The following is a 19,192-nucleotide window of genomic DNA, read 5'->3' on the forward strand; positions in this document are numbered from 1 at the left end:
ACCTGTTATCCTGGGGCTGCTGTTTTCTGTCCCTCGTCCCACACAGCCCTCCACCCACCTCCCCTCCTCCTGGTGGCCTGGCCCCGTCATTCCTCAGTCATGGTCTGGGCCAGGCCGCCCTCTCCGGACGTGTGCTGCTCCAGAGGCCGTGTTGGTGCTGGTGCTTTGTCTGTAGCCACTTTCCTTGAGCCCCTTCCCCGCCCCCTTGGCTCGGTGCTGTCCCCGTGCCACAGTGCTGGACACGCCAGGGGTGGCTGTTCATTTCACAGATGCAGAACCCAAGGCCTGGGGAAGCGGTGTCTTGCCCAGGGCCCTCCAAGTTGGTGGCAGCATCGCGCTCACATCCCTCGTGTCCTGGTTCCCAGCTGGGCGGTGTCCGGGGCCTCTGCAAGGTGGTCAGGTTCAGGAAACCCAGAGGCTTCAAGGAAAGGCCCTCAGGCCACTGCTCGAGTCTGGTCCCCCGGGCCAGTTCAGAAACGACTTCCCCATGGACACAGCCGTGCATTTGTCTGCTCTTTCCTTCGCCCCAAGCCCTGGAGGGGCCCAGAAGGGGTCACAGGTTCTCTGTAGCCGTGAAGACAAACCCAGATCTTAGTCATGACCCATCTGGCCATCCTCTCCCAGGCCGGCCCGCTTGCAGTCAGAGAGCGTGACTCAGCCCAGTGTGAGCCGGGGAGGGGTGAGGAAAGGCAGGGAGAGGGGCAGGCACAGGGAGGCAAGCGGAGAGAGAGGGACACAGGGCCCGAAGCTACACTCTGCGTGGTCTGGGCTTGGACGTGGCTTCACGGCTGGGCAGGTTCACGGTGGGCAGAGTGAGGCTTCTACCCAAGTCGGGAGGACCGAGTGAGCCGGTGGTTGGCTAAGCGCTCTCAGCGACAGGTGGTTGTGGTGCGGGGACAGGTCCCATTCTGGCAAACAGCCATAGGCGCTCACCTGCTCACCGGGGAGAGGTGCATTAAGGCAGTGCCTGCCCCCCCCCCACCCCCCGGGGCGAGCAGGAGGGGGCAGGGCAGGCGAGGAAGAGGAAACCAGCCATGTCCCCATCCCCTGGGGATTCATGGTGTGATTCCTCCGCAGGACAGAGGGATCCTTCCACTCACCGACCGTTATCAGCCACGACAGGGGCTTCCCCGGGGCGTGGTGTGGGCACAGTGCTTGGAGGGGCTCACGGCCGAGGAAGAGCGGGGTCCCGGCCTCCGTGACTGTGACCGTGCAGGAGGAGGCTGAGCTCAGGGCCTCAGGAGGGAGGCTCCGGGGGCACTTCAGGAGAAGGCTGCCTCCCACCGTCCGGGGGCGGTGCCTTTGTTGTTCCTCCAAAGGAGTGGGTTTGCTTTGAAGTCCCATCATGGACGGAGCAGACCTCAGGGACCCCTGCCCTACGGGGACTTCACTTTAGCGCCTCGCCTTCCACGGGCTGGGGCCACGCTGTCGGGGTGACGGTGTGGTTTCCAGCCACTGGTCCTGCAGCCTCCATCCGCCACGGAATCTTCCACGTTCCGTGGGCCCCTCTGCTTTCTCCCCTGGGTTGTATTCCCCTTGTTGGTTCTGGTACTTGTGTATTAACCCTTCTTCACCTTGAGCTCGGTTACAGGTTTGCATTTTGTTGGTGAATTTGGTCCAGCATATACACGTGTATAGATTTACATTTTGTGTAATTATGTAAGTATCTGTTGTATATGTGTGTGAATATACAGTATATGTGCATGCATGTGCATATAATATAAAACGTTTAGCGTGTGAACGTGTGATACATGATATGATGTATCAACGTCTGTATATGATATATAAAATATTCATGGAAACATATTCAAACACATACATATTTATGTGTATGTATACACGTATATACACACAACTTATTTTTTCAAATTTTTTTTCAATGTTTGTTTATTTTGAGAGAGACAGAGCATGAACAGGGAAGGGGCAGAGAGAGAGAGAGAGAATGAGAATCCCAAGCAGGCCCTGTGTTGTCAGCGCAGAGCCCAGCGTGGGGCTCGGTCCCACGAACCCTGAGATCATGACTGGAGCCGGAATCAAGAGTCAGATGCTCAACCAACTGAGCCACCCAGGTGCCCCTCAAGTGTTTCTCTCTCTCTCTGATACCCCTTCTAAAGCTTGCATTAGACGGATGCTGGACCCGTGTCTCACCTTGTCTGGCCCCGTTCTTATTTCTTGGTCCCTGCTGGGCTCTGGAAACTTTCCTTGGCTCTAACACGATCAGTAGCTCGCCAGACCAGTTTCTCTTCTGCTGTTGCCATCCCTCTGGTCAGCTCTTCTGTGGAGTTTGTTTTTTTTTTTTTTTGTTAAAGCAATCCTGTCTTCGTTTTCACGCGCTCTGTTGGTTTTTTTTTTGTTTGGTTGTTTTCCAGATACCGCTACAACCTGTACTGTCCATGGGTGCCGTGGACTCATTCTGTGCTTTTCACAGCCTCCCTCCTCCCTGTGCTTTTTAAGTTCGGAGTCTCCTGGTGGGCTAGAAGTGGATGCAAACGGCCCCCACACACTTGAGTTTGGGCTAATTAGCCAAAGATCCCTAAGTGAGGTTATGGCACAGAACAGGAACTGGTGTGTTTCCAGTGATCTCAGGAAGCACAGAGCTGCCGTTGACGTTGTCCAAGTAAAGCGGGTCTTGCCAAGTTTTGTTTTGTTTTGTTTTTTAATCGGGACATAATTCACATACCAGACAATCCACCCTCTTCAAGTGTATACTTCAGCAGTCTCTGTATATCTTGTAGATGCACAAAGTTGAGCAGCTACCTGGTTCCAGAACATTTTCTTCTCCCCGGAAAGACACCTCCTAACCTGTCAGCAGTCACCCACCGTTTACCTCTCCTCAAACACGGAATTGCGTAGAAATGGAACCCGACGGTATGTGGCCGTTGGTATTGAGGTCTGCCTTGGCATCACGTTTTTGAGGCTCAGACGTGCCGTGGCATGAACCAGAATTTCATTGCATTCCACGCTTGGATAATAGGCCCCCGTATGGCTGTTGCACATACTGTCCATCTGTCCGTCAGCTGGACCTTTGGGCTGTTTCCACTTTCTTGCTGTTATGAGTCACGGTGCTCTAAGTGTTTACGTACAGGTTTGGTTTTTTTAAATTAATTTATTGTCAAATGAGCTAACGTACAGTGTGCACAGGGTAGTCTTGGCTTCAGGAGCAGATTCCTGTGATTCATCGCTTACGGGCAACACCCAGCGCTCGTCCCAACAAGTGCCCTCCTCGGTGCCCATCCCCCACGTCCCCTCCCCCCATCAACCCTCAGTTTGTTCTCTGTATTTAAGAGTCTCTTAGGGTTTGCCTCCCTCCTTGTCTGTCTGAAACTATTTTTCCCCCTTCCCTTCCCCCATGGTCTTCTGTTCAGTTTCTCAAGTTTCACTCATATGAGTGAAAACATTCGGTACCTTTCTCTGCCTGACTTATTTCACTTAGCGTGATGCCCTCCAGTTCCATCCCCGTTGCTGCAAATGGCAGGATTTCCTTCTTTCTTATTGCCAAGTAGTATTCTATTGTGTATATAAACCACATCTTCTTTATCCATTCATCAGTTGATGGACATTTAGGCTCTTTCCATAATTGGGCTATTGTTGAGAGTGCTGCTATAAACATTGGGGTACAAGTGCCCCTATGCATCAGCACTCCTGTATCCTTTGGGTAAGTTCCTAGCAGTGCTATTGCTGGGTCTTAGGGTAGATCTATTTTTAATTTTTTGAGGAACCTCCACACTGTTTTCCAGAGCGGCTGCACCAGTTTGCATTCCCACCAACAGTGCAAGAGGGTCCCCGTGTCTCCACATCCTCTCCAGCATCTATAGTCTCCTGATTTGTTCATTTTGGCCACTCTGACTGGCGTGAGGTGATATCTGAGTGTGGTTTTGATTTGTATTTCCCTGATGAGGAGCGACGTTGAGCATCCTTTCATGTGCCTGTTGGCCATCCGGATGTCTTCTTTGGAGAAGTGTCTACTCATGTCTTCTGCCCATTTCTTCACCCGAAGAAGTATGTTTTTGGGGTGTTGAGTTTGATAAGTTCCTTATAGATTTTGGATGCTAACCCTTAACCTCTATGTCATTTGCAAATATCTTTCCCATTCTGTCAGCATGTACAGGGTTTTGAGGACATACTTCCTGTTCTCTTGGGCACAACCCAGGAGTGGGATTGCTGGGGACTCACCACATCACCTTCCCAGAGTTCAGACTTCCCCACGCTCTTGCCAACGCTTGTTGTTGTCTGTTGTTTGCGAATAGCCTTGCGAGCGGGTGTATGACTATGGTTTGGGTTGGCATTTCCCTAATGGCTGATGATGGTGAGCACGTGTTCGTGTGCTTGGTGGTCATTGTTCATCATCATTCGGAGAAATGTCTATTCAGATGCTTTGCCCATTTTAAAATCAGGTTGTTTGTCTCTTGTTGAGTTGTGAGTGTTCTTTACATATTGTGGACGCTAGGCTCTTGTCAGTTACATGATTTTCCATTACTTTCTCCCATTCTTTGGGGCGTCTTTTCACTTTTTTTGATAATACCCTTTGGAGCGCCAAGTTCTGAAATTCTGATGAAGCCCGATTTGTCTATTTTTGCTCTTATTGTTTCTGCATTTGAGGTCATATGTAAGAAACCACCTGTTCATGTGAAGTCATGAAGGTTTACCCTTTGTTTTCCCTGAAGAGTTTTATAATTTTAGCTCTACATTTAGGTCTTTGATCCACTTTGAATTCATTGTCATTTTATCTATTTGAAAAAAAATTTTAATGTCTTATTTATTTTTGAGAGAGAGAGAGGGAGAGAGAGGGAGACAGAGCGTGAGCGGGGGAGGGGCAGAGAGAGAGGGAGACCCACAATCCGAAGCAGGCTCCAGGCTCCGAGCCATCAGCACAGAGCCCGACGCGGGGCTCGAACTCACGGACTGTGAGATCGTGACTTGAGCTGAAGTCGGAGGCTTAACCGACTGAGCCACCCAGGTGCCCCATTAGGATTTTCTACGCACAAGATCATATCAACTCCCAACGGGTAGTTTTCCTTCTTCCTTTCCAACCTGGATGCCTTTTTATTTCCTTTTCTTGCCTGGCATCCCTGGCTAGAATCTCTAGTATAATACCGAACAGAAATGCTGAGAGCTGACATTTTGTTCCCGATCTTCAGGAGAGTTTTCAATCTTTCGCCATTAAATATTTTGTTAGCTGGTTGTGTTTTGTTTTGTTTTTGTCTTTGGGGTTTTTTTGGAGTTGTCATTTATCTGGTCAGGGAAGTTCCCTCCTATTCTGGGTTTGATCAGTGCTTTTATCACGAAAAGGTGTCAGATTTTGCCAAATGCCTTTTGCGCATCTGTTGAGATGATTGTGTGGGTTTTGTCCTTTTTCTGTTACTGCGGTGGGTTTCCGTTTGTTGAACAACTTGGCGCTCCTTGGAGAGATTCCACTCAGTCCTTGCCACAGTTGTTAATCTCCTATGCTCGGGGTTTACACGTGTCTTTCAGAATAATTTACACTAACAGGCTATGAGCTGTCGCTTAAGGGACAAACTTGTTTTAGAAACACAGGGAGTGTCACCAAGGCCACATTCTTACTGACAGGAGGGAAGCGGTCTCTGCACAGGTGTCCCGACCGGCTTCTCCTACTTCAACTTTGCAGAGGGCTGTTTTCCCATAGTTCCTCCTGGACTCCAGCTGATGCCTTTGTCTAGGTGATGTGGTTCTCAAAGAGTGGTCCCTGGACCGCTCGGAAAGTGGTCAGAAGTGTGAATTTTGGAGCCCGGCCCAGACTCGGTGAATCCGTGATTTAACTACCCTTTTAGATCCTTCGGGTGCTTGCTGACCTCTGACAGCCATTGGCTATTAGGCCAGTAACTGGCGAGAGGCCCACAGATCCATTTTCCTGGATTTCCCCTCCCTCAGTCACTGAGTTTGGCCTCTTTTTTTCCACACTTAGTTTTCCTCCAATATTGAGTGAAGTTGACCGTGTACCCCGCTTTGTATCTGCCCTTCCCCCTTAGCCTGTCTCTGGGTGATGTGATGCGTCTAGTTTTCGCAAACGGCTGCCATCTAATTATTGGGGAGGGTGACAGAGCTTCTGGCTTATTCTTCTTGGTGTTTTCAGCTTCCTGGGCTGTCCCGTGCCTCCAACATTCAGCCCTTCCCACACCCGGGGCAGATGCCTCTGCTTGGCACAGCGGGTGTTCGGGGGGGGGGGGGGCGCCCACGCACGCCCAGGCCATTATACCGCTTCCTTTGCTCCCCTGTTTTCCATCCAGGAGCCCGCTCTCCGCCCCCGCACTGGCCTGTCCTCTGGCCACAGACGTTCCTTTGCAAGATTGAGGTTGTGGCCTCCTCTCTGCTCTGGCAGCTTTACGGACATTGGTTAGACCTTCGCAGTCACACAGACCTCCCTAGGAGGGCCTCGCGCTCGGTAGCCGGCCCTGCCCCGCTCCGTGGGTTCTCTCTGCCGTTCACCTTTCGCAGATGCCTGATGGTTTCAGGTCTGCGAAGGACGCCCCTTCTTACCTTACGATACTGCCAAAGACCAACTGGCAGAGAAATATTTAGCGCCGTTTTCTAGGGATTTGGGGCGGGAGGAAGGGCCCGGATCACGCAGTGAGCTCACTGTATTCAGCCGGACCCTGATGCTTCTGAGATGTGGACCCGGTAACGTGGCCCTGCGGTGAGGTTGGCAGCGGGTTTCCCTTGTCTGCGGAATGAAGGGCGGACCCCCGCCTGGCATGAAGGCCCATCGGTGTGGCTTTCCCCACCCCCTCCAGCAGCTGTCATTGTCTGGGGATAGTAAGTTCACCATCGCCGTAGGAGTCAAGCAGCCCCGGGCCGGCTTCCACGAGGGACTGTCAGATCCGTCCCACGGCTGACTTCCACTCTGGTATGTCTCACTTCCAGCCCTCACTCCCGCCTCTCCTGCTCGCCTGTGCTCTAGACAGAGCCTCTGGGGGGCTGCAGGCTGACCGCCCAGCACTTTCTCAGCAGGCCTTCCGGAAGCCCAGCCTCCCCCAGGCCACCTCCTTGCCCTAGTGTGGCTCTAACTGGCCGCACCGTGGGGCTGGGCCGTCGCTGGTGGTGCCGGCCTGCCGGCTGCCTGCAGCCCTGCCTTCGAGGGTGCGTGCTCTAACTACCCGTCTGCACCTGCAGCGATGAGGGGCTCCCCACATTCGTGCCTCCCCCCCCCCACCCCCACTGTGCACTGGGCTCACGAATTCTGCTGGTCAGCCCTGGGGACACACCGATGGCTCAGAAACGGCTCCAGGCTGGGGCAGGGCAGGCACAGTCCAGTGAGGTGACAGCCTACAAGAGGGGGAGCACAGGACATTGGGGTCGGAGAGACACGGAGCGTGAGCAGGGAAACGCAGGCCCAGGAGGCCTTGCTGGGCTCTGGACAGACCCGTTAGGGCGCCGTGGGCGGGATCCGCATGTGCAAAGATGCAGAGGGCGTGTGAGAAGCAAGGAAGTCTGGAGAAGCACATGGGTTCTTGTTGCCTGAAGTCAGGCTACAAGGTGCTGGGCTGGGGGCTGGAGAGGGGGTGGGGAGAGGGGGTGAGGAGGTCTGAAAGAGGCCGGAGGGGACCCTGGTGCCGAAGGCTTGGAATGGCAAGCTAACCAGTGTTGGGGGTGGCGGCTGGGGATCCGTGGAGTTATTTAATCCAGAGCCACCTTCTAGAAAAATTATTCTGGAAGTCAACGAGAAGATGATAGGAGGGCCTGGGAATGTGTGCAGGGGTGCAGCGGGCTGGGTGAGAGGGCACCTTGAGCCTGCAGCTTGGTGGGAGCACCAGAACAGGAGATGGGCAGGAGGGCTGTCGGCTTCGGAGCCCCGTTACCAGGCAAGCCCCGCACCCCAGCTGCCGCCCCCCAACCCCCCCACCGTGGGGTCTGCCAGGCCCCCTCTGGCTCTTCGGGAGGGGATTTCCTAACATCTTCCTCCTCCCAGAGGCCCCGCCATCCTGAATGCCCCCCCCCAGCCTCCCCGAGGCCCCCGCCATCCAGAATGCTCCCCCCCCAGCCTCCCCAAGGCCCCCGCTGTCCCGATGCTCCCCCAGCCTCCCCGAGGCCCCCGCTGTCCCAGATGCCCCCCCCCCCCAGCCTCCCCGAGGCCCCTGCCATCCAGAATGCTCCCGCCCAGCCTCCCCGAGACCCCCGCTGTCCCGGATGGCCCCCCCCCAGCCTCCCCGAGGCCCCCGCCATCCAGAGTGCTCCCCCCCCAGCCTCCCCAAGGCCCCCGCTGTCCCGATGCTCCCCAGCCTCCCCGAGGCCCCCGCTGTCCCAGATGCCCCCGCCCCCCAGCCTCCCCGAGGCCCCTGCCATCCAGAATGCTCCCCCCCGCCCCCAGCCTTCCCCTTTCAGGTTTTGGTGGGAGAGCTGCTCTTACTCTGGGGAGGATGGCGGGGGGGGGTCTCACGGTTTGTTGGACGGGGTTGGGACAGGAAGTAGGAAATCATGGGGGAACCACTGGCAGGCATTGGACGCGTTCCCACGCGGAAGATGTGGCCCAGATGTGCAAGCCTCCGTCCCGGCCCCCTGCACAGCCTGTCCTGTCTGCAGGAGTTTCTGGCAGCTTCCGCTGAGGTGCGGCCGTGGGGCCAAGTGGGGTGCCATTAGGCAGCCCGGAACCAGGGCACATCTGCCTGGTGGCTGTCATCTGGGGAGCCTGCTCGTCAGGAAGCCCGGCTCACGGCTGACCCTCGTGGCTCCGAGGGAAGGGGGAGCTGAGCCAGCCCACCAGGCGCCCGGCTGAGGCTTCACGGCAGAAGCCCCGGGTGTGCGGCAGAAGCCCCGGGTGTGCGGAGACATGGGGCGGCCCAGCCTCCCTGGCAGACGGGCCCTTTTCCACTGCCTTGACCCCAGCCCTGCCCTGTCTGCTTGCCTGACCCCGGCCGGAGCCATCCCGTGGGGCAGAGGTCGCGGCAAGAGCCCTCAGCAGACTGGGGCGTCACAAGGGACCAGATCCAAACCTTAAGGATGAGGTAACGACTTTATCCTGAGTCTCAGTTTCCTTCCTCCCGAAGGTGTGGAATCTCGATGATCTAGCGGGGTCGGAGGTGGGGTGGGGGGTGGGGAAGCCGTAAAGCTGCTGCTTTCAGTTGGCGCAGCTGAGCCCCCCCCCCCCCCCCCCCCGCCCCCTGCCCCTGGGGCTGGCCCTGCCTCCTTGCCCGGCATCCCTCCTCCTCCCAGGTGACCCGTGTCTCCTGCACACTGCCCTTGCAGTGACCCTCCCTCCTGGCTTCTCCAGCTCCGCACCCCTGCTTCTGGGCCCCAGCCTCAGTGGCCCTGCCCCCCCCCCCACCCCCGCCCCGGGCATTCCTGCCCCTGAAATCCTGCCCGGAAGCAGTCATGCCTCCTTCCTGGTAACGAAATCAGCGTCTCCTACACCGTCTAGGTTAACTCACTCGCGCAAGGACGGGACGGCGATGAATCAGATCCGGCCGCTCCCCCAACTAGATGCCTCCCCGCCCCTGGGGTCTGGCACGCAGTAGGTGCCCAAGAAACGCCCAGGGGCGTTATGCTGTGGGCAGGGCCTGGGTTAGGGGTTAACTTGTGAGTTCTGAATAATTTACCCTCGGGTCTGTGTTTGTAAGTGTGGCCAAATGGGATGGGGTCCCGGCTCGGCTTGCGCTTGGCTGGCGGGCGCTGCCTCGGGCCCCCTCCCTGCCTCCCAGGATGTCTCCTGCCTTCTGGCTCCCAGCCCTGCCTCCTTTTCCGGCCGGTAGGGGCCCGGACACAGGGTGGGGCAGGGGTTGGGGCTGTATGCTTGTGTCTCAGGGCCGAGCGGCCATCCCTGCCCTGAGCACGGACAGGATGCTGTCCTATAGGACAGCCAGCCCGTCACCCACCCCATGCGGGGACCTGGTGCATTTTGACGGGAAGGTTGCAGCATGCCCAGAGGCCACCTGTCTGCCCGGGCTGGGGTGGCAGGCCTGTGGAGGGCAGATGTATGTCCCACCATTCCTGCTCTCACCGTGGTCGGGTGTGTGGGTCCGGTGGGCGGTGGGAGGCCGGTGTGGGTTGGGTGTGCCGGGTTGGGGAGACCCCCTCGCGTACAGACCACCAGGACAGGTAGAGAGCGCACAGGGAAAAGGAAGAACCTTTTTATTTTAGGACCGCTAACGACACTTTCTCTTGCTTTTTGGACGAGGACCCCTGAGTTTTCATTATGCTGGGGCCCCAGTCATACAGCTGCAGCTGGGTCCCAGGGGCCAGCCCCCCCCGCCTCTCCAGGCTTCAGTTTTCTCCTGTGGCACCGGGTCTGAGGGCTCTGCTGGGAAGCGGTTCTGGCTGCCTCCCCACACTACCGGGGTGCCCTGTGAGGGCTGGGCCTCTGCTGTCCGTCTGCCCCCTCTTGCACCCAGGCTCTGGGACAACCCGGACTGGGGGCACCGAGAGCCGTGAGGACCCATGCTGGGGGCACCGGGAGCCGGAACAACCCAGGCTGGGGGCACCGGGAGTCGGGACGCAGGCTGGGGGCACCAGGAGCCAGTACGACCCAGGCTGGGGGCACCAGGAGCTGGGACGACCTGGGCTGGGGGCACCGGGAGCCAGGATAACCCGGGCTAGGGGCACCGAGAGCCGTGAGGACCCAGGCTGGGGGCACCAGGAGCCGGGACAACCCAGGCTGGGGGCACCGGGAGCCAGAACAACCCAGGCTGGGGGCACCAGGAGCCGGTACGATCCGGGCTGGGGGCCCCAGGAGCTGGGACGACCTGGGCTGGGGGCATCAGGAGCCAGACAGCAGTGACCTTGGCTCGTCCTCGCCTGCTGAGTGCTCGCCGTGTGCCTGGCCGTGTGCTGAGGGTTTCACACCTGTGAGCATCCAGTGCTCACCATGGCCCTGCCCTGGGTACCGCTGTCCCCAGTCTGCAGGTCAGGAGACTGAGGTGCGCAGAGCGTAGGCGAGAGACCGGGATCCGAGTGCAGGTGCACTTCAGTGCTGTGCTGCCCAAGGCACCACTGCACACGGGGACCTCACACACCTTGGGACCACCTGCCCGGAGAGGGAGGTGACAGAGAGGGAGGCGGACGTGGAAGCAGCCCTGCGGGGCGGGCGTCTGGGCCCCAGGAAGTGCCAGTGATTTGGCACCTTGGAGAGCGGGGGTCCTTGGGGACGCTGCAGACACCTTTTGTTCAGGGAACTCGGGCCTGCTGGGGAAGCTGTAATGTGCGGGCAGGGTCACGTTCAGGAGAAACCTTGGTTCTCAGGCTGGGCGCGGCCTCTGTCTCCCCAGACCCTGGTATGGCCACGTCTGTGCCCTTCCCTGGCCCTGGAAGCAGGGAAGGCAGACACTCTGGAAGGAGGGCCGTTCAGCATGCGGGGTGGAAATGCGAGTGTAGAGCTCTGACAGGCGACGCCCCAGAGGCTGGGGGGTGCTGGCTGGGGGAGGGGGGGGCGGTTCTTCAGGGGACCTTCCGGTTCCTGGGGCTTCAGGCTTAGTTTCCTTTCTGAGCCTCCGTGGTTGGGCAGTGGGCTCGAGGAAGGGGTGCTGGCCTCTGCCGACACTGCCCCTTGGGGGCCCAGAGCTGACCCCGGAGGGCAGGGGTCCGAGAACTGAGGCTTCGGGTGGGAATGGGAGGCCTTCACGGATGCGGCCGGGGCGGTTCTCAGAGGACGCGGCGGATGTGACCGAGGCGTGGTGGGAGGGCGGGTGGGGCTCCAGGCACGGCCTCACCTGTGCAGGAAAGGGGTGCGTTCGGGGAAGGGGACTTGGCGGGCGGAGGGCGTGGGGACGGGAGGGGGCCGCTTTCCCGAGAGGCCTGCTTATCACGTGGGACCCCGAGGAGGGGAGCCATTGCAGGCCCATCAGCGGGAGGGAGGTCGGGGCAGAGCCAGCGTCCCCTGCAGAGGGGGGAGTGGGTCGGGGCCACCCTCCCTGCAAAGCATTGCCGGCACCCACGGGGCCTTGTGCGGGGTCCCTGCGCCTTGACCGGGCTTCAGGATGCCAGGAGAGCGGGGCTGGCGGCAGTGACGGGAGCAGGTGAGGTCACGGTGGGCCGGGTCTGTCCTCGCTCACACAGGGACTCGTGACTCGGGGAATAACTTACGCCCAACCTCGCGGTTCAGAGAGTGTGTTTTGTGCTTCCCGATGGTTTGCGATGAGTCTGGCTGGTGGGACTTCAGAGACGGGTGGCGTAAGCCCAGACGGAACACGGAAAAGCCCGGAAGAACAGGCGTGAGGGGATCGCGGGTTCTCTCTCAGTGACGGGATTATGAGACGTTTTCTTCCTTCCTTATGTCTGTCGGTGTTTTCCAGATTTTCAGTGAGGAGTTTGTATGACTTTCACGATTGCAGAAAAAAGCTGTTCCCAGATGGGAAAGACTAATTCCATAGTCCAGGGGCGGATTCTGCACGAGGGGAGGGTGTGCGGTTCGTGCACTGCACAAATGTCGGCTGAGAAACACATTCTTGGTGTGGGGACACCAGCTGGCAGCACAGTCGTCCCTTCCAGCGAGGGGTCCAATTCTCAGAGTCAGACACCCCAGGACCTGGGGACCACAGGGGCCCGAGGGAGGGAAAGGGCCCCAGGGGGAGAAGGGAGAAGGTGGTGCCTTTGCTGAGGCGGGGCTGGGGATGGACCCGCGCAGGTCAGGGGACATCTGAGCTGACGTGGGGGGGGAGTAGCGGCCGATGAGGGTCAGGAGTCGGGAAAGGGGCTGGCGGTGTGCACGCTGACCGTCGGGGGGTCAGGCCTGGCTTTCCCTGGCTCGTGCTTTGTGCTGCCTGAAGTGCCCAGAGTGGCACGGCCGGGGCAGGGCACCAGTGCCGGGAGGGACAGGACAGGGCACCAGCGGCCTCCCCAAGTCCGGCCACAGTGCCGGGGACTCTGCTCATGTGCCTTCTCTCTCTCCGCAGGAGATGGGAGCACCCCGTGCACGTCCAGCGCCCTCCAGGAGAAGCAGCGTGAGTTCCCCTGACCTGCCAGGAGGCTTGTCCCTCCCCGCCCCCCCCACCCCTCCACCGTGGGTCCAGCCTCCTCGGGCCTGGGGCCCCTCCCTGCCCGTGAGCTGAGCTCCTGGGGGTCCCCGGCTCCCACCCGCCGAGCAGCTCAGGGGCGGCAGAGCCAGAGTGGGGGCGGGACCCTGCAGAGTGTCATCTTGTGTGCGGGCAGAGAGAGCACGGGAACGGGGGGCCCTTCCCAGCCTTTGACGCCGTGTGTCCCGGGTGACGTGGTGCTGAGGTCAGAGGCCCCTCATTCGAGGCTGTGCCAGGGTCAAGACTCCTCCCACAGGCCTGGACCCAGGGCCAGACCCGCGATCGGGGAGTCCTCCCCGGAGGCTCCGGCAGACTTGGTGGGCGGCCTCAGCCAAGCATCTGCGGTCGGCAGTGTTGAGTTTCTCAGCAGGCCGGGGTCGGGGAGGGTCTGGCGCGTGATGGGCGTGAGCCTTCAGAACCCCCTTCTCTCTCCTGCCGCTTGGAGGTGTGGTTGGAGCCTGGGGGCTGAGCCCGCCCTGCCCACCCGTCCTCAGGCTCGCACATCCCTCGGCTGCAGGAGGGGGTCTGCCCGGCCCGGGGCCAGCACTGGGGATGTGTGCTGGGGGCCGGGAGGCCTGGGCGCCTCTGTCAGGGGCACCCCACAGCTCAGGCCGCGGGGGCACGGGGCAGGGGGAGGGGGAGGGCATCCTCACACCGTGCAAGGAACTGAGCTCAGCAGGAGCGGGGTGCGTCCAGTGTGCCCCCGGATTCTAATCTCAGTGGCTGAACGAGGACCCAGAGAGCAATGCGTTTGCATTTCCTGAGAGGAAGAGCCACTGGGAGGCGCCAGGTTTGCGCCCGAGGGGGAGGAAGCCAGGGTGTGCGTGGCCGGAGCCTGGGTGCTGTCTCCCTCGGGAATGGCGGCTGGTTTGACAAGCGTGGGCCTTCGGGGTGTCCTCAGCCCATCCTGGGTGAGGAGGGTTGGCTCAGGGGGTGAGGGAGGAGGGCGGAGCTGGAGATTAGTGGTCTTCGGGTGGAGGGCCCGTTCCCATGCACCTTGTGTGTCCTCTCTAGGGATTAGTTGCCCGGTCCCCCCAAGAGGCCCCGCATCACATCCCTCAGGTGTGGCCACTGTCCTCAGGAGGGAGGGAGGACCCCAGCCTCAAAGGGAGAGTGACCGCCCGCCCGGGGCCAGACCGCTGCTCCAGTCTGGACCTGGCTGAGCAACGTGGGTATTTAGTAGAGACACAAAATCTGTTTGTTGTTGTCTTTAAACTAGGGCTGTGCGGGCGCCAGGGGGCTCAGTCGGTTAAGCGTCCCCGACTTTGGCTCAGGTCATGATCCCACAGTTCACGAGTTCGAGCCCCCGTGGGGCTCTGTGCTGACAGCTCAGCTCCTGGAGCCTGCTTCGGATTCCGTGTCTCCCTCTGTCTCTGCCCCTCCCCCACTTGTGCTCCTCCCCCCCCCCCCATAAATAAACATTAAAATTTTTTTTCAAAAAATAGAGTAAACTAGGGTTATGGACGTCAGAATCCACTGCTGAAGGCTCCTCTGTGGTTCTGCCTGTCGAGGGTCGTCTTGCCAGCGGGGAGTTAAGGGTAATAACAACGGGGCCAGTGGCTCTAAGTACACGGCCAGCAGTGTGGACAGTGAGAAGGACGACCTTGTGACACCCCTCCCTGCGATGTCCACACGGCCGGCCGACGGGTCTGCTGGTTCTGTTCCATGCGTGCCGCCCGCAGATTTCAGCATTTCGCTGCCTCTGTGTTTGTGGAGTGAGGGTTGTTGACGGCTGCGGTTTACTCTTGATCCAGAATTGGCGACGCGGAGGTCCGCCTGGCGCCTGTGACCTCGTGACGCACTTCAGCGTTCGCCGTGTTCTTCCGCGCGCACGGTCGTTCCAGTATTTCTGCCAGCCTTACGCAGCCTCACTGGGGGCCAGATGCAGGGGGGGTGCGAGTGGCCCCCCGACCAGGACTCAGGAGGCCCCGGGGCTGTTGCTGCAGCCTCTGAGCTGGGAGGGAGCCAGGCCTGGGGGTGAAGCCCTGTTCCTTCATTCAGTGCTGTGACGCTCTGGGCAGGTCACCAAGCGTCTCTGAACCTCAGTTTACTCCCTCGTGGAGAGAGGACCGTAATGTCTTCTTCCCAGAATGGCAGACAGGCGGAGGGGCTTCCGGAGATCCGTCTTCTCGCTCCGCCGGTGCTGTGGCCGCTCGGTTGTCCCCGCACAGAGGTGTGTCCTGTGTAGGCTCCAGGGCGTGAGCGGGGAGGGGGCCGGCCTGGGCCGCTCAGACTCCATCCCGCAGCTGCACGGCCCGCAGCCTGCTGCTTCCCTGTTATTTGGGACCAGATTTCTGTGTGGGGGGGACCTGCCTGGGGGCAGAGGACAGAGGGTCTGGTCCCCCGACCCACAGGCGCCGTCCTGCGTGCACGTGGAGCCCGCGCAGCCCCGTGGGCTCTGACATTCTAGCACTCTCCGTGCCTCCTGGTTTCCTCTGTCTGCGGGTCCCGGCTGCCCTGAGCTCAGCAAGCACCCCCAGCGCACGTCCAGCCATCTGACGTGGAGTTCGGCGCAGGGGCCCCGGACACATGGTCCGCACCAGCCGCACTCTCCACGCGGCCCTCTGGCCCCCCGGCCACCCTCCCTGCCGCTCTCCTTCCCCCCCACACCCACTCGGTGGGGACTCTGAACTTTCTCCCGTCCCCAGACCGGGACCCGGAGACCGCAGTCCGGACTGAGTGCCGTTACAGGCTCCCGTCTGACCCGCGGGTCTCCGTCCTGCCCTGGCCGCCAGCGAGCCCGGCTTTGTCCAGGGCTGCGTCCTGACTCCCCACCCCCCCACCCCGCTCCTAGGCCCCATCACCTGTCAGACAAACGTCCCCAAGGGGACGGAGAAGACGTGGATGCTCAGAACCACCCACCCCCACTGTGTGTGTGGGTCTGACCTCACGTCCCACCGCCTGGGGCCGGCGACCAGAGGAGCCGCTCGGATGCCGGGACCGCCACCTCAGGGCTCCCCTCCCGTGTGCCCGCGGCCCCTCGCCCACAGCTGGCCTCCCGGCTCCCTCCCACTAACCGGTGTCTTTTCCTCGCCTGTGTGGGCAGCTTGCTGAGCGCAGCTGCAGACGTGCTATATTTAGCCGGATTTAATGAGCTCAGGGTGGCAGACGGCCGCCTTGGGCGCTTTTCTCTCGCGTGTGCGCGCGAATGTCTGTTCGACAGTGTCCGCTCTCGTGTGTGTACGTAAGCGTGTGCCCGTGCGCGTGTGTGCATCAGTGTGCATGTTAACGTGTCGGCGCGTTCATTTTCACGAGGATACGTGTGTGTTCCCGTGGGTCTATCCGTGTCGTGTCTGCGCTTTGCTGGGGACACGTGCGGCTTTTGACACTCGTAAGGGTCTAAGACGGGAACAGATTGTTGGTTCCCTCGTCTGTTTGAAAAATATTTCACGAGCATCTTTTATGTGCCAGCATCTTCATAGTCTTTGGGGATAAAATGGAACGTAAATGAGCCCGGCTGCAGCCTTTAAGGACCTCACGGCCTGGGGGTGGAGGAGACGGCAGATGGAGTGACCACAGAGCTAAGTATGAGGACCCCCCTGGGAAGGAAAGCCAGCTGCTTTGGGAGGAGGACAGGAAGGACGAAAGTTTCATAGGAAACATTTGGGCACAGCAGCATGAAGGAGAGTCCAGGCTTGGGGGGCAGAATGTGCAAAGGCCCCTTGGTGAGAGGGAGGAGAGGTTTGAAAACCATCCTGCGGCTCAGGGGTTGAGCTCCGAGGGGAGGTGGGACCACAGCACACGATTTGCGTGGAGCTGTTAGAATTTAGTGCATGACTCTGTCAGGGTCCCGGCGGGGAAAGGAAGGCTGTGCCAACACAGGACTGGGGGAGGGTCCCCTGAAAGGATCTTGTTCACAGGCTTAGGGAAACCCACGGGCGCGCAGGGAGCGGCCCAGCACCCTGCCCCACCGTCGGTCCACACCGCGGAGCCCCAGCCGGCGGTCCCCGGCGTCCTGCTCTGCGGCCCCGGCCGGCGGTCCGGCCCCGTCCGGAGCCCTCGTAGGGAGGCTGAGACCAACGTGGGTGGGGGCGGGGGTCTGTCTTCAGCCTGAGAGAATCTGTTTCCCCAAATCCTTTTCTCCTGGGAACAAAAGAGCTTCTGGAAACAGCCCAGGAAGCCGTGCGGCAGACCTCCCCAGCGGCACAGAAGCCCAAGCGGGAAGAAATCAGAATTACTGTCTGAGAAAAGTCGCCGCCCGCTACACGGGCACTGGAAGCTCTTCTGAGCAGGCAGCGCAGGGAGACGGTCGGATTCCTGGCGGAACAGACGCGACGCACGCGTGGGCTCACCTGGCCCCTCCCAGAGGCAGCGGGATTCCCCGGGAACCGAACACCTCCACGAACACCCGTTTGTGCGTGTCTCTGTTCGTGCCGCACGCAGACGGGAGCAGACGGCGCCTTCCCTCCTGGCCCCCCTAGGAGGACGACACACGGGGTGACGTCCGCATCTCGGGCCGCGGGGGGCGCACCGGTCTCCCTACCCGCATCCTGGCTCACTGCCGTGGATGCGCCGGCCGGTCCCCCAGGGCTGGGCACGCAGGTGGTTCTCCGTTGGTGTCACAAGCGGCGTGGCGATGCTCAGCGTGCACGTGTGCCTTTCCGCGCCAAGGCTCCGTCCCGGGGCGTCACGGGTGCTCGGTGCTTCGAATGACGTTCCAAACCGCCCCGCTCAGGGTCGAACGGTTTCTCCTGTCACCGACCACGAATGGGGAAGGGCTGTCCCCCCCACGCTGGGCGGCACGGTGATTGCTGATCTGGGGGGTGAGGAAAAGGCCTTTTAGGGTCATTTCGCCGAGCGACTCCCTGCTCTGGGTGCCTTGTCCTGTGCCGACGCCATGCCTGGGCCCACGTCCCCAGCGCTTCACCCACACGGGGATCACGGCCCCTCCTGAGCCCCTGCTTTCTCATCTGTAAACCAGGGAGGCCACCCTGCTCCCTTGTGAGTGTAGGGAGGCCTGAGACCCTGGAGGAGGACCGGGACCCCGGGCACATGCCGAGGAGGCACTGGAACGGGGTGCCGAGCCCTGCCTGGGCCAGGAGGGTCTCTAGTGTGTCTGACGTCTCCCTGGGGCCTGACTCAAGATGGTGCCTCCCCCAGTCTGAGCCTGGCACCCCCCCCCCCGGGGTGTGGCCCCTCTACTGCCCCCGACGGTGTGCTTTTAGGGGCTGGATCTGGGGCCCAGACCCTCTGAGGTCTTAGTCTGGGACAGCGCCTCCGTGGGGTGCTGAGTGGCCCTCCGGGGTTTGGGCCCCGTGGGCTGGTGGATCCAGGCTGACCGGGTTGGGTTCTGACCCTGGAAGGGTTAAGTTGTCTCAGCGGGGCCTCAGCGTCCACCCCCATCCTGCACTGCCCCGCATCCACTCGCTCCTTCCTCCTGGCCCCTCCTGGATGACTGTGAACCTTTCCTGAGTACTGAGACTCAGAACCCCCCAGAAACCGCCCCACCCCGTTGGCGGGGCTCTGCCCTCTGGTGACCCAGACCCAGCTCCTGGGGATTGGCGGGCAGGTGCCACGGTCCTCAAGCCTGCTTTTCCCCCTGGCGGGGCCCCGCGTGAGCCCCCAGAGCGGCCTGAGCTGTGGGGGCAGGGACGTGCCCGCAGCCTCGGAGGCCCCCTGCCCAGCCTAGGCCTGTGTCGCACGACCCCAGGGCCCTGAGGTCCTCAGGCTCATCGAGGTGTCTCTGGGCCCAGCCGGTGGACCAGGAGGCCTCCATGGTGTCGACCCAGTTTTGGAACCCAAACGCAGGATCTTGGTTCACTGATTGTGTTTCAGGTGTATTCCGTCCGCAGACGGTCCTTCTCGGGTCCCCTCACCGCCGGCCGTCAGCTCCCAGAGGGCAGGGCGTTTCCCTGTTCTGTCTGAGGGGTTCGCGTGGGGCAAAGTAGGGGACCGCGGCTTGTCTAAGGCGTTCCTGTTGTAAGTGTGACAGATATTTGTGCTGTGTGCTCAGCGGACATGCTCGTAAATGGTTTTAGACTTAGATATGGGCTCACTCGCTGGAGAAAACTTGGAAAATACAGGACGGTTAAGAAAACCACCAGCCCTTGTCCCACCATCCAACAAGAACCACCCTCGGGCTGGGCTGGCCGCTCCCGTCCCTGGACCTTCCACGCCCGCGTGCTGTGTGTGCTTGTCCCGGATGCTCGCCTGGGGGCCTGGGGCCGTGGCCGGAGCCCCCGCTGGCCATGGAATGAGGCTGTACCTCCTCCTGTGAGCTCCCAGGGAGGGACACG

General features: G+C 60.5%; 1 protein-coding gene across 8 annotated transcripts in view; it reads left to right on the forward strand.

Annotated features, from left to right (window-relative positions):
• The window catches only part of PITPNM3 (PITPNM family member 3), a 70,172-nt gene that overhangs the window by 24,401 nt on the left and 26,579 nt on the right, over positions 1–19,192 (forward strand). For all 8 annotated transcript variants that reach the window (XR_008294366.1, XM_053212613.1, XM_053212615.1 and 5 more), the window contains one exon: positions 12,837–12,884. Coding sequence is in view for 7 of the 8 variants with exons in the window: in XM_053212613.1 (XP_053068588.1) it covers positions 12,837–12,884 (48 nt within the window). In the remaining variant the exon portion in view is untranslated. The remainder of the gene's footprint in view (positions 1–12,836; positions 12,885–19,192) is intronic.

The sequence above is a fragment of the Acinonyx jubatus genome, chromosome E1 (genome assembly GCF_027475565.1).
Source record: "Acinonyx jubatus isolate Ajub_Pintada_27869175 chromosome E1, VMU_Ajub_asm_v1.0, whole genome shotgun sequence".
NCBI lineage: Eukaryota > Metazoa > Chordata > Mammalia > Carnivora > Felidae > Acinonyx > Acinonyx jubatus.